This window comes from Pan troglodytes, chromosome 13 (genome assembly GCF_028858775.2).
Source record: "Pan troglodytes isolate AG18354 chromosome 13, NHGRI_mPanTro3-v2.0_pri, whole genome shotgun sequence".
Classification (NCBI taxonomy): domain Eukaryota; kingdom Metazoa; phylum Chordata; class Mammalia; order Primates; family Hominidae; genus Pan; species Pan troglodytes.
The window spans coordinates 61,439,018-61,459,633 of record NC_072411.2 but is presented as its reverse complement, the minus strand read 5'-3'; the positions used below and the strand labels follow the sequence as shown (position 1 = coordinate 61,459,633).

The window sequence follows — 20,616 nt, the reverse complement described above, 5'->3', positions numbered from 1 at the left end:
TTTAATTTTTTTCATTTTTGTGAGTACATAATAGGCATATATATATATATGGGGTACATGAGAATTTTTTTTTTTTTTTTTGAGATGGAGTCTCGCTCTGTCACCCAGGCTGGAGTACAGTGGTTCCATCTCGGCTCACTGCAACCTCCGCCTCCCGAGTTCAAGCCATTCTCCTGTCTCACCCTCCCAAGTAGCTAGCACTACAGGCACCCGCCACCATGCCCAGCTAATTTTTGTGTTTTTAGTAGAGACGGGGTTTCACCATGTTGGCCTGGCTGGTCTCAAACTCCTGACCTCAGGAGATCCACCCGCCTCAGCCTCCCAACATGCTGAGATTACAGGCGTGGGCCACCGCGCCCGACCACATGAGATATTTTGATACAGGCATACAGTGCAAAATAATAACATCAGAGTAAATGGGGTATTCATCACCTCAAGCATTTATCCTTTCTTTGTGTTACAAACAATCCAGTTATACTCTTTTAGGTTTTTTTAAATGTATGATAAATTATTGTTGATTGTAGTCACCATGTTGTGCTATCAAATACTAGATCTTATTTATTTTACCCACATATTTTTTATAACTATTAACCATCTTCACTCCCTTGCCCCTCTCCTCTCACTATCCTTCCCAGCCTCTGGTAACTATCATTCTGCTCTCTATCTCCGTTGAGTTCAATTGTTTTAATTTTTGGCTCCCACAAATAAGTGAGAACATGCAAAACTTACCTTTCTGGGCCTGGCTTATTTCACTTAACGTGATATTCTCTAGTTCCATCCATGATGTTGTTGCAAATGAAAGGATCTCATTTTTCTTTATGGCTGAATAAGTACTCCATTGTGTAGTGTATATTTACCACATTTTCTTTATCCATCTGACATATGGGTTGCCTCTAAATCTTGGCTATTGTGAACAGTGCTGCAGCAAACACGGGAGTGCAGATACCTCTTCAATATATTCATTTCCTTTCTTTTAGATATATACAGAGCGGTGGAATTGCTGAATTATATGGTAGCTCTATTTTTAGTTTTTTGAGCAACCTCCGAACTGTTCTCCATAGTGGTTGTACTTATTTACATTGATACGTTCTTGATATCATCAACTCTCAGTCATTGCTCAGATTTTCAGTTGTCTCTTTATTGTTCAAATTTTCTTAACAGTTTGTCTATTTATTTATTTATTCATTTATTTATTTATTTATTTAGAGATGAAGTCTCGCTCTTATCCTGCAGGCTGGAGTGCAATGGTGCGATCTCGGCTCACTGCAACCTCCACCTCCCTGGTTCAAACCATTCTCCTGCCTCATCCTCCCGAGTAGCTGGGATTACAGGTGCCTGTCACCACACCCAGCTAATTTTTGTATTTTTAGTAGAGACGGGGTTTCACCATGTTGGCCAGGCTGGTCTCGAACTCCTGACCTCAGGTGATCTGCCTGCCTCGGCCTCCCAAAGTGCTGGGATTACAGGTCGTGAGCCACTGTCCCCGGCCAGTCCGCGCCCAGCCAGTTTGTCTATTTAAATAAGTATCCAAGTAAGGTCCACAAATTGGGCTTGTTTGATACATATTTTAAGGTTCATTTAAACTTCCTACAGTTTTCTTACTTCTTGCAACATTTGTTGAAGAAACTAGGTCATTTATAGAATTTCCCACAGAATGGATTTTGCCGTATAGTTTAACTTATACTTCCGTGTTTCTTTAAAGTTATTGTAATTAAATCTAGAGGCTTGATCAAATCCAGGTTTGATTTTTGTGTGTGTGTGAGGGGCAGTACTATTTTATAGGTGATTGTATGAGCCTCCATCAGGAGGCTGATATCTGTCTAGTTGTGTCTCTTTTTGATGATAGGCAACCATTCAAGTTCAATTCTTCAATTCACTAATTTATTAGGTATTGCAGAATCCTGATATTCTAACTCTTTCTGTCTTAATTTGTTAGCTGTAATATTTATAAAGAGAAACTTTCATGTATTATTTGGGTAGCTTAGTGTTTTGGTTTAACTGATAACCCATAAGAGCAATCTATAGTGGCATCATTGTACAACTAATATTTTTAAATATCTGCTAACTCGATGGTCATTATAGTTCAGAAATGGTGATTAAGATTTATATCTCTATGTTTATAGATACAGATACAGATCTATATATTTAATTAAAGCTTAAGTCATTAAAGTAAGAATATTAAAGCTATGCCAAAGGCCATGAATAATTATACATCTAAGTTTAATTTAAAAATGAAATTCCTAAAGCTTATACCAATGTTATAAATTCCAAAATATATGTGATTTTTAGCTAGAATTTTCTGACATATTGATCTCTTGTGTTTATTTTGTTTGTAATATATTATTTCTATAAAATGTTAATTAAAAGGGAATGCAGTGGTGTCTTTTGAAAGAAGAGGATGTCATTCCTCGTATCAGGGCAATGGAAGGTCGTAGAGGAAGACCACCAAATCCAGATAGACAACGAGCAAGAGAGGAATCCAGGATGAGACGTCGGAAAGGTCGACCTCCAAATGTTGGCAATGCTGAATTCCTAGATAACGCAGATGCAAAGTTGCTAAGAAAACTGCAAGCTCAAGGTAAGAAACATAATGTGTCTGACACTAATAATCATATTAAAAAGTATACTAAAAGTGTTTCTAATATTTTTGACTTAGGATTGACACTGCTCTCAATTTTTAAACAGTAAATATTTGTGTTAGAATAAAGTGAAAAAATAAGGAGTCCCGCTGGTAACTGGAGTTCTTTGATTAGGTAATCTTTCAAGAACCATTACTCATAAACACATCCTATCCTGTGTATTTAGAATTACAAAGGTGGGTGTTAAGCTTTTAAGGCTTGCACAGAAAGGGAATCAACCAGCACTTGGCACATGCCTTAAGGTCGTGCCAACCTTCTGGAAATTCTCATTTTAACAGCTCCCGATTCCTTGAGGTGGTACATGGGAATAACTCCAAAATATGTGGATCTGTGGAGTAAATTTTCAGTCAGAGAACTCCAATTACTGGTAAGTAACCCCAGTCTTTTAGTTCGGGTTCTCCTGTAGTCCAGATATAGTATATATATTTTCAGAATAACAAATTAATACATTAAAATCAAAAAGTACTTTAAGATAACCAGAAATTATCATTTATCAAGCTCAAAGTGCTGATAATAACCTAAACTGTATTAATGATTTGACATTATACATAAAATGTCAACATGAAAGTCCCATGCTATGTATGGCAAAGAGAAGGCTGAGTAAAATAGAACAGTTTGGCTTTGCAGTTTGAGTTACTAGTTACAAATGTGAAGCCGCTTAAGACTGTCTGAATATATCAACATATGTGTAGATACCTTATATTTGCAAGGCATATATATAAAGATATGTAACAATGTAAAATAAAGGTTTAATAATGAAAATTGACTTAAAAATCTAACAGAATTTTACTACTTCTCATGGGTTTTTTATTATCCCTATAAATAAGCAAAATGTGGAGGAAATGTATAAAAGACTTAATTCTATTCATTGTAAACACCATCATAATATTGACTTCTCTGTTGCTGCTTTGTTTTTTATTATAAAACAAATATCTATGACAAAACTCATAGAATAGAATGCTTTAAAGACACATGTAATCTTAATGCTTTGGGATGCCAAGGTGGGAGGATTGTTTGAGGCCAGGAATTTAAGACCAGCCTGGGCAATGAAGCAAGACCCCATCTCTACAAATAAAATTTTAAAATTAGCCAGGTGTGGTGGCACACTCCTCTAATCTTAGCTATTGTGGAGGCTGATGTGGGAGGATCCTCTGAGCCCAGGAATTCAAGGTTACAGTGAGCTATGATCATGCCACTGCACTTCAGCCTGGCTGACAGAGTGAGACCCTGTCTCTAAAGAAATAAATAAAAGACATTCTCATTGTTATCAGTGGAATAATTAATCTTTCCAGAAATATGTACACACATACACACACGCAACCACTCACATATACATATATATCCTTTTTGATTTTTAAAATAAATGGACTTGAGTCAATCTCTTTTTGATGACTGCTTAAGCTACTTCCAGATCTTCACTATCATACAATTATAATAAATATATATTACACTTTTCTAAGCATATATTATACAAATCTAAACATATTACACAAATCATTTTCAAGTTTTTATGGATAGCGGCAAATATTGTCTCCAGTTCATACTTTGACTAATAGCTTGTTAACTGCCTAGCAGTTATCATATAAATTTTTTATCTTAGTATGTGTATTAGTCTATTCTCACACTGCTATAAAGTTATGACCCGAGACTGGGTAATTTATAAAGGAAGAAGTTTAATTGACTCACAGTTTCGCATGGCTGGGGAGGCCTCAGGGAACTTACACTCATGGTGGAAGGGGAAGCAGCCACCTTCTTCACAAGGCACCCAGAAGAGAGAGAGAGCAAGGGAATCCACCACTTAGAAAACTAGCAGATCTCATGAGAACTCACTTAGTATCATGAGAACAGCATGGGGGGAAACCCCCTCATGATCCAATCCCCACCCACCAGGTCCCTCCTTTGACACGTGGGGATTACAGTTTGAGATGAGATTTGGGTGCGAACACAGAGCCAAACCATATCAGTATGGTAGTCAGATTTTTTAATTTTATTTGGCTTCTTATAAGACTTTCATCCCAAAGAGTTACTAGTGAAGGTTAAAAAGTCAATAAATTAACAGGCATAGATGGGTTTTAAAAACTGATATTGTCGAGGAGGAGGAGCCAAGATGGCCGAATAGGAACAGCTCCGGTCTACAGCTCCCAGCGTGAGCGACGCAGAAGACGGGTGATTTCTGCATTTCCATCTGAGGTACCGGGTTCATCTCACTAGGGAGTGCCAGACAGTGGGCGCAGGCCAGTGGGTGCGCGTACCGTGCGCGAGCCGAAGCAGGGCGAGGCATTGCCTCACCTGGGAAGCGCAACGGGTCAGGGAGTTCCCTTTCCGAGTCAAAGAAAGGGGTGACGGACGCACCTGGAAAACTCGGGTCACTCCCACCCGAATATTGCGCGTTTCAGACCGGCTTAAAAAACGGCGCACCACGAGACTATATCCCACACCTGGCTCGGAGGGTCCTACGCCCTCGGAATCTCGCTGATTGCTAGCACAGCAGTCTGAGATCAAACTGCAAGGCGGCAGCGAGGCTGGGGGAGGGGCGCCCGCCATTGCCCAGGCTTGCTTAGGTAAACAAAGCAGCCAGGAAGCTCGAACTGGGTGGAGCCCACCACAGCTCAAGGAGGCCTGCCTGCCTCTGTAGGCTCCACCTCTGGGGGCAGGGCACAGACAAACAAAAAGACAGCAGTAACCTCTGCAGACTTAAATGTCGCTGTCTGACAGCTTTGAAGAGAGCAGTGGTTCTCCCAGCACGCAGCTGGAGATCTGAGAACGGGCAGACTGCCTCCTCAAGTGGGTCCCTAACCCCTGACCCCCGAGCAGCCTAACTGGGAGGCACCCCCCAGCAGGGGCACACTGACACCTCACACGGCAGGGTATTCCAACAGACCTGCAGCTGAGGGTCCTGTCTGTTAGAAGGAAAACTAACAAACAGAAAGGACATCCACACCGAAAACCCATCTGTACATCACCATCATCAAAGACCAAAAGTAGATAAAACCACAAAGATGGGGAGAAAACAGAACAGAAAAACAGGAAACTCTAAAATGCAGAGCGCCTCTCCTCCTCCAAAGGAACGCAGTTCCTCACCAGCAACGGAACAAAGCTGGATGGAGAATGATTTTGACGAGCTGAGAGAAGAAGGCTTCAGACGATCAAATTACTCTGAGCTACGGGAGGACATTCAAACCAAAGGCAAAGAAGTTGAAAACTTTGAAAAAAATTTAGAAGAATGTATAACTAGAATAACCAATACAGAGAAGTGCTTAAAGGAGCTGATGGAGCTGAAAACCAAGGCTCGAGAACTACGTGAAGAATGCAGAAGCCTCAGGAGCCGATGCGATCAACTGGAAGAAAGGGTATCAGCAATGGAAGATGAAATGAATGAAACGAAGCGAGAAGGGAAGTCTAGAGAAAAAAGAATAAAAAGAAATGAGCAAAGCCTCCAAGAAATATGGGACTATGTGAAAAGACCAAATCTACGTCTGATTGGTGTACCTGAAAGTGATGCGGAGAATGAAACCAAGTTGGAAAACACTCTGCAGGATATTATCCAGGAGAACTTCCCCAATCTAGCAAGGCAGGCCAACGTTCAGATTCAGGAAATACAGAGAACGCCACAAAGATACTCCTCGAGAAGAGCAACTCCAAGACACATAATTGTCAGATTCACCAAAGTTGAAATGAAGGAAAAAATGTTAAGGGCAGCCAGACAGAAAGGTCGGGTTACCCTCAAAGGGAAGCCCATCAGACTAACAGCGGATCTCTCGGCAGAAACCCTACAAGCCAGAAGAGAGTGGGGGCCAATATTCAACATTCTTAAAGAAAAGAATTTTCAACCCAGAATTTCATATCCAGCCAAACTAAGCTTCATAAGTGAAGGAGAAATAAAATACTTTACAGACAAGCAAATGCTGACCGATTTTGTCACCACCAGGCCTGCCCTAAAAGAGCTCCTGAAGGAAGCGCTAAATATGGAAAGGAACAACCGGTACCAGCCGCTGCAAAATCATGCCAAAATGTAAAGACCATCAAGACTAGGAAGAAACTGCATCAACTAACGAGCAAAATCACCAGCTAACATCATAATGACAGGATCAAATTCACACATAACAATATTAACTTTAAATGTAAATGGACTAAATTCTCCAATTAAAAGACACAGACTGGCAAGTTGGATAAAGAGTCAAGACCCATCAGTGTGCTGTATTCAGGAAACCCATCTCACGTACAGAGACACACATAGGCTCAAAATAAAAGGATGGAGGAAGATCTACCAAGCCAATGGAAAACAAAAAAAGGCAGGGGTTGCAATCCTAGTCTCTGATAAAACAGACTTTAAACCAACAAAGATCAAAAGAGACAAAGAAGGCCATTACATAATGGTAAAGGGATCAATTCAACAAGAGGAGCTAACTATCCTAAATATTTATGCACCCAATACAGGAGCACCCAGATTCATAAAGCAAGTCCTGAGTGACCTACAAAGAGACTTAGGCTCCCACACATTAATAATGGGAGACTTTAACACCCCACTGTCAACATTAGACAGATCAACGAGACAGAAAGTCAACAAGGATACCCAGGAATTGAACTCAGCTCTGCACCAAGCGGACCTAATAGACATCTACAGAACTCTCCACCCCAAATCAACAGAATATACATTTTTTTCAGCACCACACCACACCTATTCCAAAATTGACCACATAGTTGGAAGTAAAGCTCTCCTCAGCAAATGTAAAAGAACAGAAATTATAACAAACTATCTCTCAGACCACAGTGCAATCAAACTAGAACTCAGGATTAAGAATCTCACTCAAAGCCGCTCAACTACATGGAAACTGAACAACCTGCTCCTGAATGACTGCTGGGTACATAACGAAATGAAGGCAGAAATAAAGATGTTCTTTGAAACCAACGAGAACAAAGACACAACATACCAGAATCTCTGGGACGCATTCAAAGCAGTGTGCAGAGGGAAATTTATAGCACTAAATGCCCACAAGAGAAAGCAGGAAAGATCCAAAATTGACACCCTAACATCACAATTAAAAGAACTAGAAAAGCAAGAGCAAACACATTCAAAAGCTAGCAGAAGGCAAGAAATAACTAAAATCAGAGCAGAACTGAAGGAAATAGAGACACAAAAAACCCTTCAAAAAATTAATGAATCCAGGAGCTGGTTTTTTGAAAGGATCAACAAAATTGATAGACCACTAGCAAGACTAATAAAGAAAAAAAGAGAGAAGAATCAAATAGACGCAATAAAAAATGATAAAGGGGATATCACCACCGATCCCACAGAAATACAAACTACCATCAGAGAATACTACAAACACCTCTACGCAAATAAACTAGAAAATCTAGAAGAAATGGATACATTCCTCGACACATACACTCTCCCAAGACTAAACCAGGAAGAAGTTGAATCTCTGAATAGACCAATAACAGGAGCTGAAATTGTGGCAATAATCAATAGTTTACCAACCAAAAAGAGTCCAGGACCAGATGGATTCACAGCCGAATTCTACCAGAGGTACAAGGAGGAACTGGTACCATTCCTTCTGAAACTATTCCAATCAATAGAAAAAGAGGGAATCCTCCCTAACTCATTTTATGAGGCCAGCATCATTCTGATACCAAAGCCTGGCAGAGACACAACCAAAAAAGAGAATTTTAGACCAATATCCTTGATGAACATTGATGCAAAAATCCTCAATAAAATACTGGCAAACCGAATCCAGCAGCACATCAAAAAGCTTATCCACCATGATCAAGTGGGCTTCATCCCTGGGATGCAAGGCTGGTTCAACATACGCAAATCAATAAATGTAATCCAGCATATAAACAGAGCCAAAGACAAAAACCACATGATTATCTCAATAGATGCAGAAAAAGCCTTTGACAAAATTCAACAACCCTTCATGCTAAAAACTCTCAATAAATTAGGTATTGATGGGAGGTATTTCAAAATAATAAGAGCTATCTATGACAAACCCACAGCCAATATCATACTGAATGGGCAAAAACTGGAAGCATTCCCTTTGAAAACTGGCACAAGACAGGGATGCCCTCTCTCACCGCTCCTATTCAACATAGTGTTGGAAGTTCTGGCCAGGGCAATCAGGCAGGAGAAGGAAATAAAGGGTATTCAATTAGGAAAAGAGGAAGTCAAATTGTCCCTGTTTGCAGACGACATGATTGTTTATCTAGAAAACCCCATCGTCTCAGCCCAAAATCTCCTTAAGCTGATAAGCAACTTCAGCAAAGTCTCAGGATACAAAATCAATGTACAAAAATCACAAGCATTCTTATACACCAACAACAGACAAACAGAGAGCCAAATCATGAGTGAACTCCCATTCACAATTGCTTCAAAGAGAATAAAATACCTAGGAATCCAACTTACAAGGGATGTGAAGCACCTCTTCAAGGAGAACTACAAACCACTGCTCAAGGAAATAAAAGAGGATACAAACAAATGGAAGAACATTCCTTGCTCATGGGTAGGAAGAATCAATATCGTGAAAATGGCCATACTGCCCAAGGTAATTTACAGATTCAATGCCATCCCCATCAAGCTACCAATGACTTTCTTCACAGAATTGGAAAAAACTACTTCAAAGTTCATATGGAACCAAAAGAGAGCCCGCATCGCCAAGTCAATCCTAAGCCAAAAGAACAAAGCTGGAGGCATCACACTACCTGACTTCAAACTATACTACAAGGCTACAGTAACCAAAACAGCATGGTACTGGTACCAAAACAGAAATATAGATCAATGGAACAGAACAGAGCCCTCAGAAATAACGCCGCTTACCTACAACTATCTGATCTTTGACAAACCTGAGAAAAACAAGCAATGGGGAAAGGATTCCCTATTTAATAAATGGTGCTGGGAAAACTGGCTAGCCATATGTAGAAAGCTGAAACTGGATCCCTTCCTTACACCTTATACAAAAATCAATTCAAGATGGATTAAAGATTTAAACGTTAGACCTAAAACCATAAAAACCCTAGAAGAAAACCTAGGCATTACCATTCAGGACATAGGCGTGGGCAAGGACTTCATGTCCAAAACACCAAAAGCAATGGCAACAAAAGACAAAATTGACAAATGGGATCTAATTAAACTAAAGAGCTTCTGCACAGCAAAAGAAACTACCATCAGAGTGAATAGGCAACCTACAACATGGGAGAAAATTTTCGCAACCTACTCATCTGACAAAGGGCTAATATCCAGAATCTACAGTGAACTCAAACAAATTTACAAGAAAAAAACAAACAACCCCATCAAAAAGTGGGCGAAGGACATGAACAGGCACTTCTCAAAAGAAGACATTTATGCAGCCAAAAAACACATGAAAAAATGCTCATCATCACTGGCCATCAGAGAAATGCAAATCAAAACCACTATGAGATATCATCTCACCCCAGTTAGAATGGCAATCATTAAAAAGTCAGGAAACAACAGGTGCTGGAGAGGATGTGGAGAAATAGGAACACTTTTACACTGTTGGTGGGACTGTAAACTAGTTCAACCATTGTGGAAGTCAGTGTGGCGATTCCTCAGGGATCTAGAACTAGAAATACCATTTGACCCAGCCATCCCATTACTGGGTATATACCCAAATGACTATAAATCATGCTGCTATAAAGACACATGCACACGTATGTTTATTGCGGCATTATTCACAATAGCAAAGACTTGGAACCAACCCAAATGTCCAACAATGATAGACTGGATTAAGAAAATGTGGCACATATACACCATGGAATACTATGCAGCCATAAAAAATGATGAGTTCATATCCTTTGTAGGGACATGGATGAAATTGGAAACCATCATTCTCAGTAAACTATCGCAAGAACAAAAAACCAAACACCGCATATTCTCACTCATAGGTGGGAATTGAACAATGAGATCACATGGACACAGGAAGGGGAATATCATACTCTGGGGACTGTGGTGGGGAGGGGGGAGGGGGGAGGGATAGCATTGGGAGATATACCTAATGCTAGATGACGAGTTAGTGGGTGCAGCGCACCAGCATGGCACATGTATACATATGTAACTAACCTGCACAATGTGCACATGTACCCTAAAACTTAAAGTATAATAAAAAATAAAAAAATAAAAATAAAAAAAAAAAAAAAAAAAAAAAAACTGATATTGTCAGTAAGCTATTGACCCTTCTGAATAATGTTTAATGCTGGGGAATGTGGACATTGTTTGCATAAAATAAGAAAGTTTGAAATTAACTGATAATCAAAACATGGGATCTTCATGGATATTTGGCGTATCTAATTATCATTAGAAGTTAGAATCTAAAATAGCAAATTTAAATTTAGAAAATTAACTATATTTTTGTTGTAACAAAGTAGAAGTTAATTATTCAACTTTTACCGAATGTTTATTCTCCTTCCAGATTTCAAATTGATTTGTATTCAATTACATAGTTTACCCTTGTTATAATACATTGGATTGCATTTTGCAAGTTCTGTTACCTTTGACCTTATTGTATATTACATGTACTCTTTCTCAACATGTATATAAAGATTATTTAACAGTAAGTAAATAATCTATTAATATTTACAAGTGTATGGAGTATTGTTTGCATTTTTTCCTGTGAAGAAAAGAAAGTAAAAATGAAGCAGTTTATCACCTTTTTCATTTCTAAAAGCCTTCTTTGGTAACACTTTGGGGGGTTATCTGAGAGGATTCTAGAAGAAGTTTTTGTTGTATATTATTATCCTTCTATGACCAACTAGACTGAAAAACCAGACTTAATTTGAAGAAAGTTTCAGAATAGTGAGATAAATGTGAGTTTTGAATGTACATCCAAACGTTGTGAAATGAGAACTCTAATTTCTCAGAATATAGGTAAAAATCTGACAAAGTTTGAATATGATAAAGACTTTCATTCTATATAAATAAACCTGCTTGTTGATTGACTGATACTATTAATATCTCAAATTTTCCAAAATATGAAGTAGCACCTATTCATTTCATATGCGATTGAAACTGAGATGCCTATAAGTAATCTATACCATGCACCGTTATTTTAAGATGTACACTAAGAAAGAAAAGAGCTGCCAGTTATCAGTTACATTCTGACCTTAGAGATGTCAAAATGTTTAAAAATGCATCTTAGGATCAAAGAAATGAGTTATATCCAAAATATCTCTAATTCTATCTGAAAATAAACTTCATCTTTGAAATTAAAGCAGACAGTTTCTTAAGCCACAAAAGATACTTTCCAAATTAGTATTTCAAAAGGTAATTATAATATATTCACCAACCAAAAAAAAAACAAATAATGAGAAGATACTGGAAGTAATTTATTTCTACAGCTTGGGTGAACTTTTCTAGGTATCTAACTCATTCTCTCTCCTCTGTATTCTCTTTTTTTATTCTTCTTTTTTTTTTATTTTTATTTTGAGATAGAGTTTCACTCTTGTCGCCCAGGCTGAAGTGCAATGGCGCGATCTCAGCTCACTGCAACCTCTGCCTCCTGCGTTCAGCGATTCTCCTGCCTCAGCCTCCTGAGCAGCTGGGATTACAGGCACCCACCACAACGCCCGGCTAATTTTTGCTATTTTTAGTAGAGTTGGGTTTTCACCATGTTGGCCAGGGTGGCCTCGAACTCCTGACCTCAGGTGATCCATCTGTCTTGGCCTCCCAAAGTGCTGGGATTACAGACGTGAGCTGCTGCGCCCGGGCTTTTTCTTTTTTTCACATCATCTTCTTTTCCAACTGCCCATAATGTAAAATTTAATCTATGTAAATTTTTAATGATTAGTTAAAATTTTATATTTCTTGCTAAAGTAAAAAGATGTGAGTTGAACTTTTAATTTTTTTTGGCCCAAATATTTGTTTAAATTACTGGCCAGACACAGTGGCTTATACCTGTGTAATCCTAGCACTTTGGGAGGCCAAGGTGAGAGGATTGCTTGAAGCCAGGAGTTCAATACCAGCCCGGGAAATAAAGCAAGACCACAAAAAGAAATTTTTAAAAAATTAGCTGGGTAAAGTGGTGCACTCCTATAGTCCTGGTTATTCAGGAGGCTGAGGGGAGAGGATCACTTGAGCCCAGGAGTTGGAGGCTACAGCAAGCTATGATCATACCACTTCACCTGGGTCACAGAATAAGACCTTGTCTCAAACAAATAAACAAAAATTACTGTGTACTTGTGTAGGGCTTGAAATTGATTGATACGCTCATACACAAACATGGTTCTATATATATTATAGAATTTTCTTATTAAAAGTTAAACTTATATTAGAGAATATCAGTTTAGCTTGCAGCAAAAGATCGTACTTATGCCATATTTTCTAGGAAACATTTTTATCAGCACATCTTTACATTTCAAGACAGAGTCAGGCCTCTATTGTAGAATTCAAAACTTTCCATTCTTAATGTTAAAGAAATATTTATCTGGCATTATTATAGATGAGAATAATATTCTTCACCCATATTATTATCAGAGGTTGCTGACCCTGAAGGTCAGTTTATAGGTTTTTATGTCCTAGAGTATTTAGTGAACAGGAGATCTTTTTTGTGTGACCCAGAAATTTTTGATGATGCCTGTAACCTCCTAATATTGAAAATGGTTGGGACATTGGAGATAATACTTTATCATCATCTTCCATTTTATTTTTCATTAACACTTCCAGTTTACTAGATGAAATTCGACTTTTTTCATCTCTTCTCCTTTTTAAAAGTCTCAGTGATAGAAAACTGGCCATAGTGACCAACTTCACTTCAGCTGTTATGAGGACATATGGTTACGTTCTTAGCTAAAATCTTAAGGCATTTAAACTTTGCTTAAAGATTTTTAGAAATAGTGGCATATAGACTGTGGAGTCAGAAAGTCCTGGGGTTTCTTTGGGGGTTTTTTTGAGACAGAGTCTCACTGGAGTGCAGTGGTGCAATCTCAGCTCACTGCAACCTCTTCCTCCCGGGATCAAGCAGTTCTTCTGCTTCAACCTCCCAAGTAACTGGGATGACAGGTGCCCACCACCACGCCTGGCTAATTTTTGTATTTTTAGTAGGGGTGGGGGCTTCATATTGTTGGCCAGGCTGGTCTGGAAGTCCTGACCTCAAGTGATCCACCTACCTCAGCCTCCCAAAGTGCTGGGATTACAGGCATGAGCCACTGTGCCCAGCCAGTCGTGGGTTTTTTTCTTGGCTATGCTATTTAACCTCTAGGAGCCTTAGTTATTTTGTGTGTAAGCGGGGCAATCATGTTGATCTTATTAAGTAGCTGTGAACATTAAACAAGGTGGTGTAAATTTAACACAACAGGCCGGGCACGCTGGCTCAAGCCTGTAATCCCAGCACTTTGGGAGGCCGAGACGGGTGAATCACGAGGTCAGGAGATGGAGACCATCCTGGCTAACACGGTGAAACCCCGTCTCTACTAAAAATATAAAAAATTAGCTGGGTGTGGTGACGGGTGCCTGTAGTCCCAGCTGCTCGGGAGGCTGAGGCAGGAGAATGGCGTAAACCTGGGAGGTGGAGCTTGCAGTGAGCCGACATCACGCCACTGCACTCCAGCCTGGGCAACAGAGCAAGACTCCGTTTCAAAAAAAAAGAAAAGAAAGGAAAAGAAAAATTTTACAATAGTGCCTGCGATCAATAAATGGTGGAAATTTTTAGAGCTCAAGTGATTCACGTGTTAGCAATTATGTTCCTTGTCAATGAACATAATTTAGGTTTCTTTGTTCAGTGGCTACAAAATTTAAACAATGTATAATACAAAGTGATGCTTTCTAAAATGATTATATGAGTAATATTATATACCACCTTTAGAGTTAGAAGTATTCAGACCAAGTTTGCCAGCAGAAGAAAGCAAGGATATTACATGGTTTCTGTGTCTGTTACACCCTTTGCCACAGTAATGCTTGGTAACAACCACCAAACCTTAGTAGCATACAACACTGTCTTAATCACTTGTGCACATGGAATCAGCTGGAAATTAGCTAAGCAGCTTTGCTTATCTTCGCTGGGCTTGTTCACATTTGTGGGGTCAACTGCTACCTGTGTCCCAATCTCCCAATAGCCTAGCCCCCAAATCATATCTTCAGTCTTGGGCAAAGCACAAGAACAAAAGCAGAAAGAATACAACTAAACTTTCAAGCTCTGTTTTCATCACAACTGCTAACCTCCTCTTAACCATGGAAAATCACATGGTTGAGTTCAGAATCAAGGGACGGGAAAATATATTCCACCTCTTGATGGGAATTGCTCCAAAGTCACATTACAAATGTCATGGATAAAAGGAGAAATGAAGAATTGGGGACATTAACTTTGTTCATCTACCCTAGTTTCATACATGTATCCTTGAAGATTATAAGAACTAGGTTGTCTTTAAAAGTCATTGAAATTCTGCTTTCTTTTTATTTAGGAGATTTAGTCCCTCTCCTTCATAAATGAAAATATCACTGGATTCAGGAACTTAACCATTATAGCTAATTGAAATACTAAGTTTGGGTGGGAGGGGACTTTGTATTTGTTTTAATTGAGAGTCTTTCTTTTTTTTATATGTTAAGACTGAAGCTACATTACAAGTCTTAAAATATTAGCAGCTATTTTCCCACTAAGTGGGGTTTACTTGAAATGTGAAAAAAATGTACTTAAATAAGGCTCTCTGATAAAGATTAAAAGAAACCTCATTTTTATGTAGTCCTAGATATGGGATCATATTTGATCAAATAATTTGATTATTTCCATTGGAATGAACATTCAGTTTCCGTTGGAATGAACATGACGTTGTCTACCACACCACTCTTCTACTTGGTATCTGTCTGACCTTAGGCAATTTTCTTAAATATTATATCCTCGGCTGGGAGTGGTGGCTCACACCTGTAATCCCAGCACTTTGGGAGGCCGAGGTGGGCAGATCATGAGGTCAGGAGATGGAGACCATCCTGGTCAACATGGTGAAACCCCATCTCTACTAAAAATACAAAAATTAGCTGGGTGTGGTGGCGCACGCCTGTAATCCCAGCTACTTGGGAGGCTGAGGCAGGAGAATCACTTGAACCTGGGAGGCGGAGATTGCAGTGAGCCACGATTGCATCACTGCACTCCAGCCTGACAACAGAGTGAGACTTCATCTCAAAAAAAAAAAAAAAAATTATATCCTTTATGATGATACCATTTTCACACAGTTATTGTTTTTGGTTAGTAGTTACACAAAGTTGTTAATATTCTTTGAAATTTTGTGTTTTTCAGAAATAGCCAGGCAAGCAGCACAAATAAAGCTTTTGAGAAAACTTCAAAAGCAGGAACAAGCTCGGGTTGCTAAAGAAGCCAAAAAACAACAAGGTGAGTGATTTAAATGTAACATAAACTCGAAGAGTCAGTACTGGGGAATTCATAAGAGTTTTCTTTTCTTCATTCCCTTTTTGATGATATCTATCCTTTGGTTTCATGTAGCAATAATGGCTGCTGAGGAGAAGCGGAAGCAAAAAGAACAGATAAAGATTATGAAACAGCAGGTATGTGTATACATTGGAAGTGACTTTTAAAATATGGGACTTATTTTGAGGATTTGTTAGTAATGTACATTATTTTTGATTTCTTAAATAACTATATTTCACATTAATATTTGTGTCTTATTTAGAAAGTTGCTATCTTCTATTAATTAAAATTTTACCTTTTTAATAAAGTCTTCTACTTCCAAGTGTTTAAAGAAATGATTACCAAACAGTAAATTTGTGTAAGTACTTTAATATCCTGGTAGACTTTGTGTAAGTTGATATCTTGAACAATTTTCAGAATTTTTAAATTAATGTATCAGTCAATGAAGTATATTGCTCGAATGTTCAAATTTTAATAAAAGCTTGTTTTTCTTAAACATGTAAAATATTAGTAGAAAATTAAATTCAAGTTATACAAAATAAGATTTGCCTTCATTGCTTCTTAATGCTTTCAGGATTACTTAAAAGTTGCCACTGCAAAAAAAAAAAAAAAAGATGACAGCATTATTTTAGCAAATCCAGAGTTCTCTGTCTTGTATCTACAATATTTCTCCCCATGTGATTTTCAAAATTAAGTTTAGGAAAGAGAAGTAATTTTTAAATTTTCATAGGTAAAAATTAAGTGAGAAGGTATTCAGCTTCATTTAAGATGAGAATGTGTAAACTACTCTCCCATCTCCTCATATTCATGGTAACATTAAAGCAGAAAGGAACTGGGGAGAGAGCACTATTCTTTTAAAAATATTAGGAAGCATGTAGTTATTTCTGAGAATGAAATGAAATCAATTATGTTACTATATAAATACCTGCTAAATAAATGGCTTGGGTTGGATTTGATGTGGTTATCTCCAAGGTTTCTTCCAGTATTAACTAAAGCAATATGACTAGAGAAGTTGATATAGAGTTGGGATTTAGGATTTAAGTTTGTAGTCAGTCAGCCTACAGTTAAATATGGGCTCTGCTACTTAATAATTTTGTGACCTTAGATGAATGGCTTAACCCTTAAGTCTTTATTTCTTCCATCATAAAAGAAGTTAACTGCAATATCTGAATAAATGACATAATGAACATAAAGTGCCTACTGCAGTGACTGGCAACAAAACACATGCTCAACTTTTTAAAGATAAATATAAAACATCCAACTACACAGTATACTCTTTTACCACCATAATTTAAAGTAGCAGTTGTGAACTTGAATTCCATGCTTAGTTTGTTAATTGTGACTGCTAGACATTGTAAGATTGACTTGAAATAGGCTAGTGAATGCATTCGTTAAAATATATTTACTAAAGAGTATATATGAAAAAATAAGTTCATATTTCATTTTTAAGTGAAATACTGTTATTTCTGTTATACTTTTATTGAAAAAGTTTTATAGCTTATTCTATTTACTAATGGCTGGAGACTCATTAGATCCCATCAGTACTTTTAATTCAGCTTTATGATCCTAAAGTCTTACAGTAGCTACAACCTAAATCCACATGGTCTTTGCTACTCATTGAAAAAGCATTGAGCTCCAAAGTTTCCAGCAATATTAATGCAAATGAACTGGTTTTAATATTTATCAAGATATTTATCTGAGGCCAATCTCAGAATACCATCTCATTTATTTGATTCAACAAAGTGAATCAAAGTATAGAGTAATTCTACTCATACTCTCTGTTATATAGGGTCTATTTTAAAGTCAGCATTTGATCTAGAATAAAATAGTACATGTGTTTTCATCCTTTGGATTATTTTTTCCACCTAGTAGACCAAAAATATCACCAGATAGTCCTTAAGACAGTTTTCTGGAAGATTTCAGAAACATTATTACAAAGCAGGAGGCACACAGGCACTGGGATCTGACAAGGACTCTATATTTACTAAGTATTGGACTTTAGACAAAATATTTACTTTCTGAGAACCTCAGTTTTCTCGTATGTAAAAAGAAGATAATTTAAGCTTCTATGATTTTTTAATGATTGACAAGATATTAAATGTAAAGTGACCGGCTCAGTGACTAAGTACTCAACATTACAAAGTTAACCTGTATTATAATAATTTACCATGTTTATCTGCATGCTAATGATAACACTACCAAATATATATGGATATATATAAAAGTCACTTGAATACTTAAGATAAAGCTTTAGACTGTGTACGTAAGCCCCAAGATTCCCTGCCTGTCTGTGCATAAGAGAACAACAAGTGACTTTTGCTGACTTGAAAACATAGCACCTTATACAAGAGCAGAAAAGTCAGATCAAGAGTATACTTTTCTCAGATATCAAGTTCTAATTCAAATAAATACTTCAAATATGGATCAATCTTTTCTAAGATTTGGAAATTACACAAAAGATACACTTTGGGGTTTTGGGTTTTGTTTTTCATTTTGTTTTTTGTTTTGTTTTGTTTTTTGTTTGTTTGTTTTTTAGACAGAGTCTCCCTCTGTTGCCCAGGCTGGAATTCAGTGGCACGATCTCTGCTCACTGCAGCCTCCGCCTCCTGGGTTCCAGCAATTCTCCTGCCTCAGCCTCCCAGGTAGCTGGGATTATAGGCATGCACCACCACACCCAGCTAATTTTTTGCATTTTTAGTAGAGATGGGGTTTCACCACCTAGCACTGTTTGTTTCTTGAACTCCTGACCTCAGGTGATCTGCCCGCCTCGGCCTCCCAGAGTGCTAGGATTACAAGTGTGAGCCACAGTGCCTGGCCCACTTTGGGGTTTTTATTTTTGACAGCCTACAATTAATATTCAGTACCATGATGAGATCACCAAAATCGAAGAATGTGATCAGTCTTGTAAAATCAAAACAGTAATTCCCAAAATTTCATCATCCTGCAGTAGAATCCTGCAGGGAATCAATAACATCAGTGTACATTAAAAAAATTAAAATGCATATTAATGTATAGCTTCAATAGGTACAACTAGCATCTGGAGATGGGAGCAGGCATTGTGAAATACAGGTGTTGGCGCTGGAAATTCTAGGATAAGTACAATTTTCAAGTAGGAAACTTTGAATTTTCTTTTTTAACTTGTATTTATTCTCATCAATGCCAATTTGGGACTTTTGAATGGATTAAGGAACATGAAATTGCTAAGAATGTGTTTATAGAATATGAGATAATTTTTTAAGTTAAAATGTAAATTTTTATCAAAATTTATATGATCACTAAGTTATAAAACATATCCAATAACCAGTTCATTAAATTTAGATAATGTGTACCCCAATTATGTCCTACAAATAATTCCCTGGAATGTTAAATTGTAATTAATTAATTTTAAAATAATGTTACAGGTTATTTCTGAAATGGGCTAATTGTAATTAAAAGCAATGTTATATTATCATGCTATTCAACATGTGAAATAAATTTTAGAATGGAAATTATTGTTAATAATAATGTTACAATTGTGTCACTATATACTTTTTAAAGCATTTTATTTAATTGTGACAAATGAGAAAGGGCAAACACCTCTCACTATTTTATAGAAGAATAGTTATTATTTGCTCAAGACCATTCAATAAATGACTGTAATCCAGAACTGGCTGTATGTTTTCTGACTGCTGATACATGATTTTTCTGCTACTCAGTCCTATATTATTTCAAGTTAAGTATTATTTGTAACTGCAAATATCTATAAAGATCTTCAGGCTATATAGTTTAATCAGCTTGGTTCACTGAGTTTCTGTTTATTTAGCATTTGCATTTTACAAATTACTGTGAGAAACCTTATCAAATCATATTAATTTCAGACATGAAAATATATATGGTTTTATGCTAAATAATGAAATTTTTATGTCCATCCTTTGGTAATTTTGTACTTTTTTTTTTTTTTTTTGAGACGGAGTCTCGCTCTGTCACCCAGGCTGGAGTGCAGTAGTGCACCTTGGCTGACTGCAAGCTCCACCTCCTGGGTTCACGCCATTCTCCTGCCTCAGCCTCCCGAGTAGTTGGGACTACAGGCGCCTGCCACCAAGCCCTGCTAATTTTTTTTAATATTTTTAGTAGAGACGAGGTTTCACTGTGTTAGCCAGGATGGTCTCGATCTCCTGACCTTGTGATCCGCCCACCTTGGCCTCCCAAAGTGCTGGGATTACAGGTGTGAGCCACCGCGCCTGACCTGTACTTATATTTTTAATTATTTGATTCCACTCAAATACTCTTTACTCAGATAGTTTATTTTATTATCTCAAGTTATCATAACTTTTCCTACAGGAAAAAATTAAGAGAATACAGCAAATCAGAATGGAAAAAGAACTTCGAGCTCAGCAAATTCTAGAGGTAGAAGTCTTAAATTTAATATAATTAAAGTAATTTAGCCATATATTTTTAAGTCTGCAAAAATATTTTGCGTGCATGTTTTCTCACACAAATTAATATGTTTGTCAGATATTCTCTTTAAACATTCTGCATAGAATAAAACTTTATCTGAGCCTTATTTAGCAAGCTAATCTAATCCCAACAGTAAAGATATACAAAATGAGGCAAAAGAAACAGGAAAACTTCTGAGC

General features: G+C 37.5%; 1 protein-coding gene across 50 annotated transcripts in view; it reads left to right on the top strand.

Moving 5' to 3' along the window:
• BAZ2B (bromodomain adjacent to zinc finger domain 2B) overlaps positions 1 to 20,616 on the top strand; it is a 415,244-nt gene that overhangs the window by 302,760 nt on the left and 91,868 nt on the right. For all 50 annotated transcript variants that reach the window (XM_063790193.1, XM_063790187.1, XM_063790176.1 and 47 more), the window contains 4 exons: positions 2,368 to 2,578; positions 15,872 to 15,964; positions 16,076 to 16,137; positions 20,321 to 20,386. In XM_063790193.1, coding sequence (XP_063646263.1) covers positions 2,368 to 2,578; positions 15,872 to 15,964; positions 16,076 to 16,137; positions 20,321 to 20,386 — 432 coding nt within the window. The remainder of the gene's footprint in view (positions 1 to 2,367; positions 2,579 to 15,871; positions 15,965 to 16,075; positions 16,138 to 20,320; positions 20,387 to 20,616) is intronic.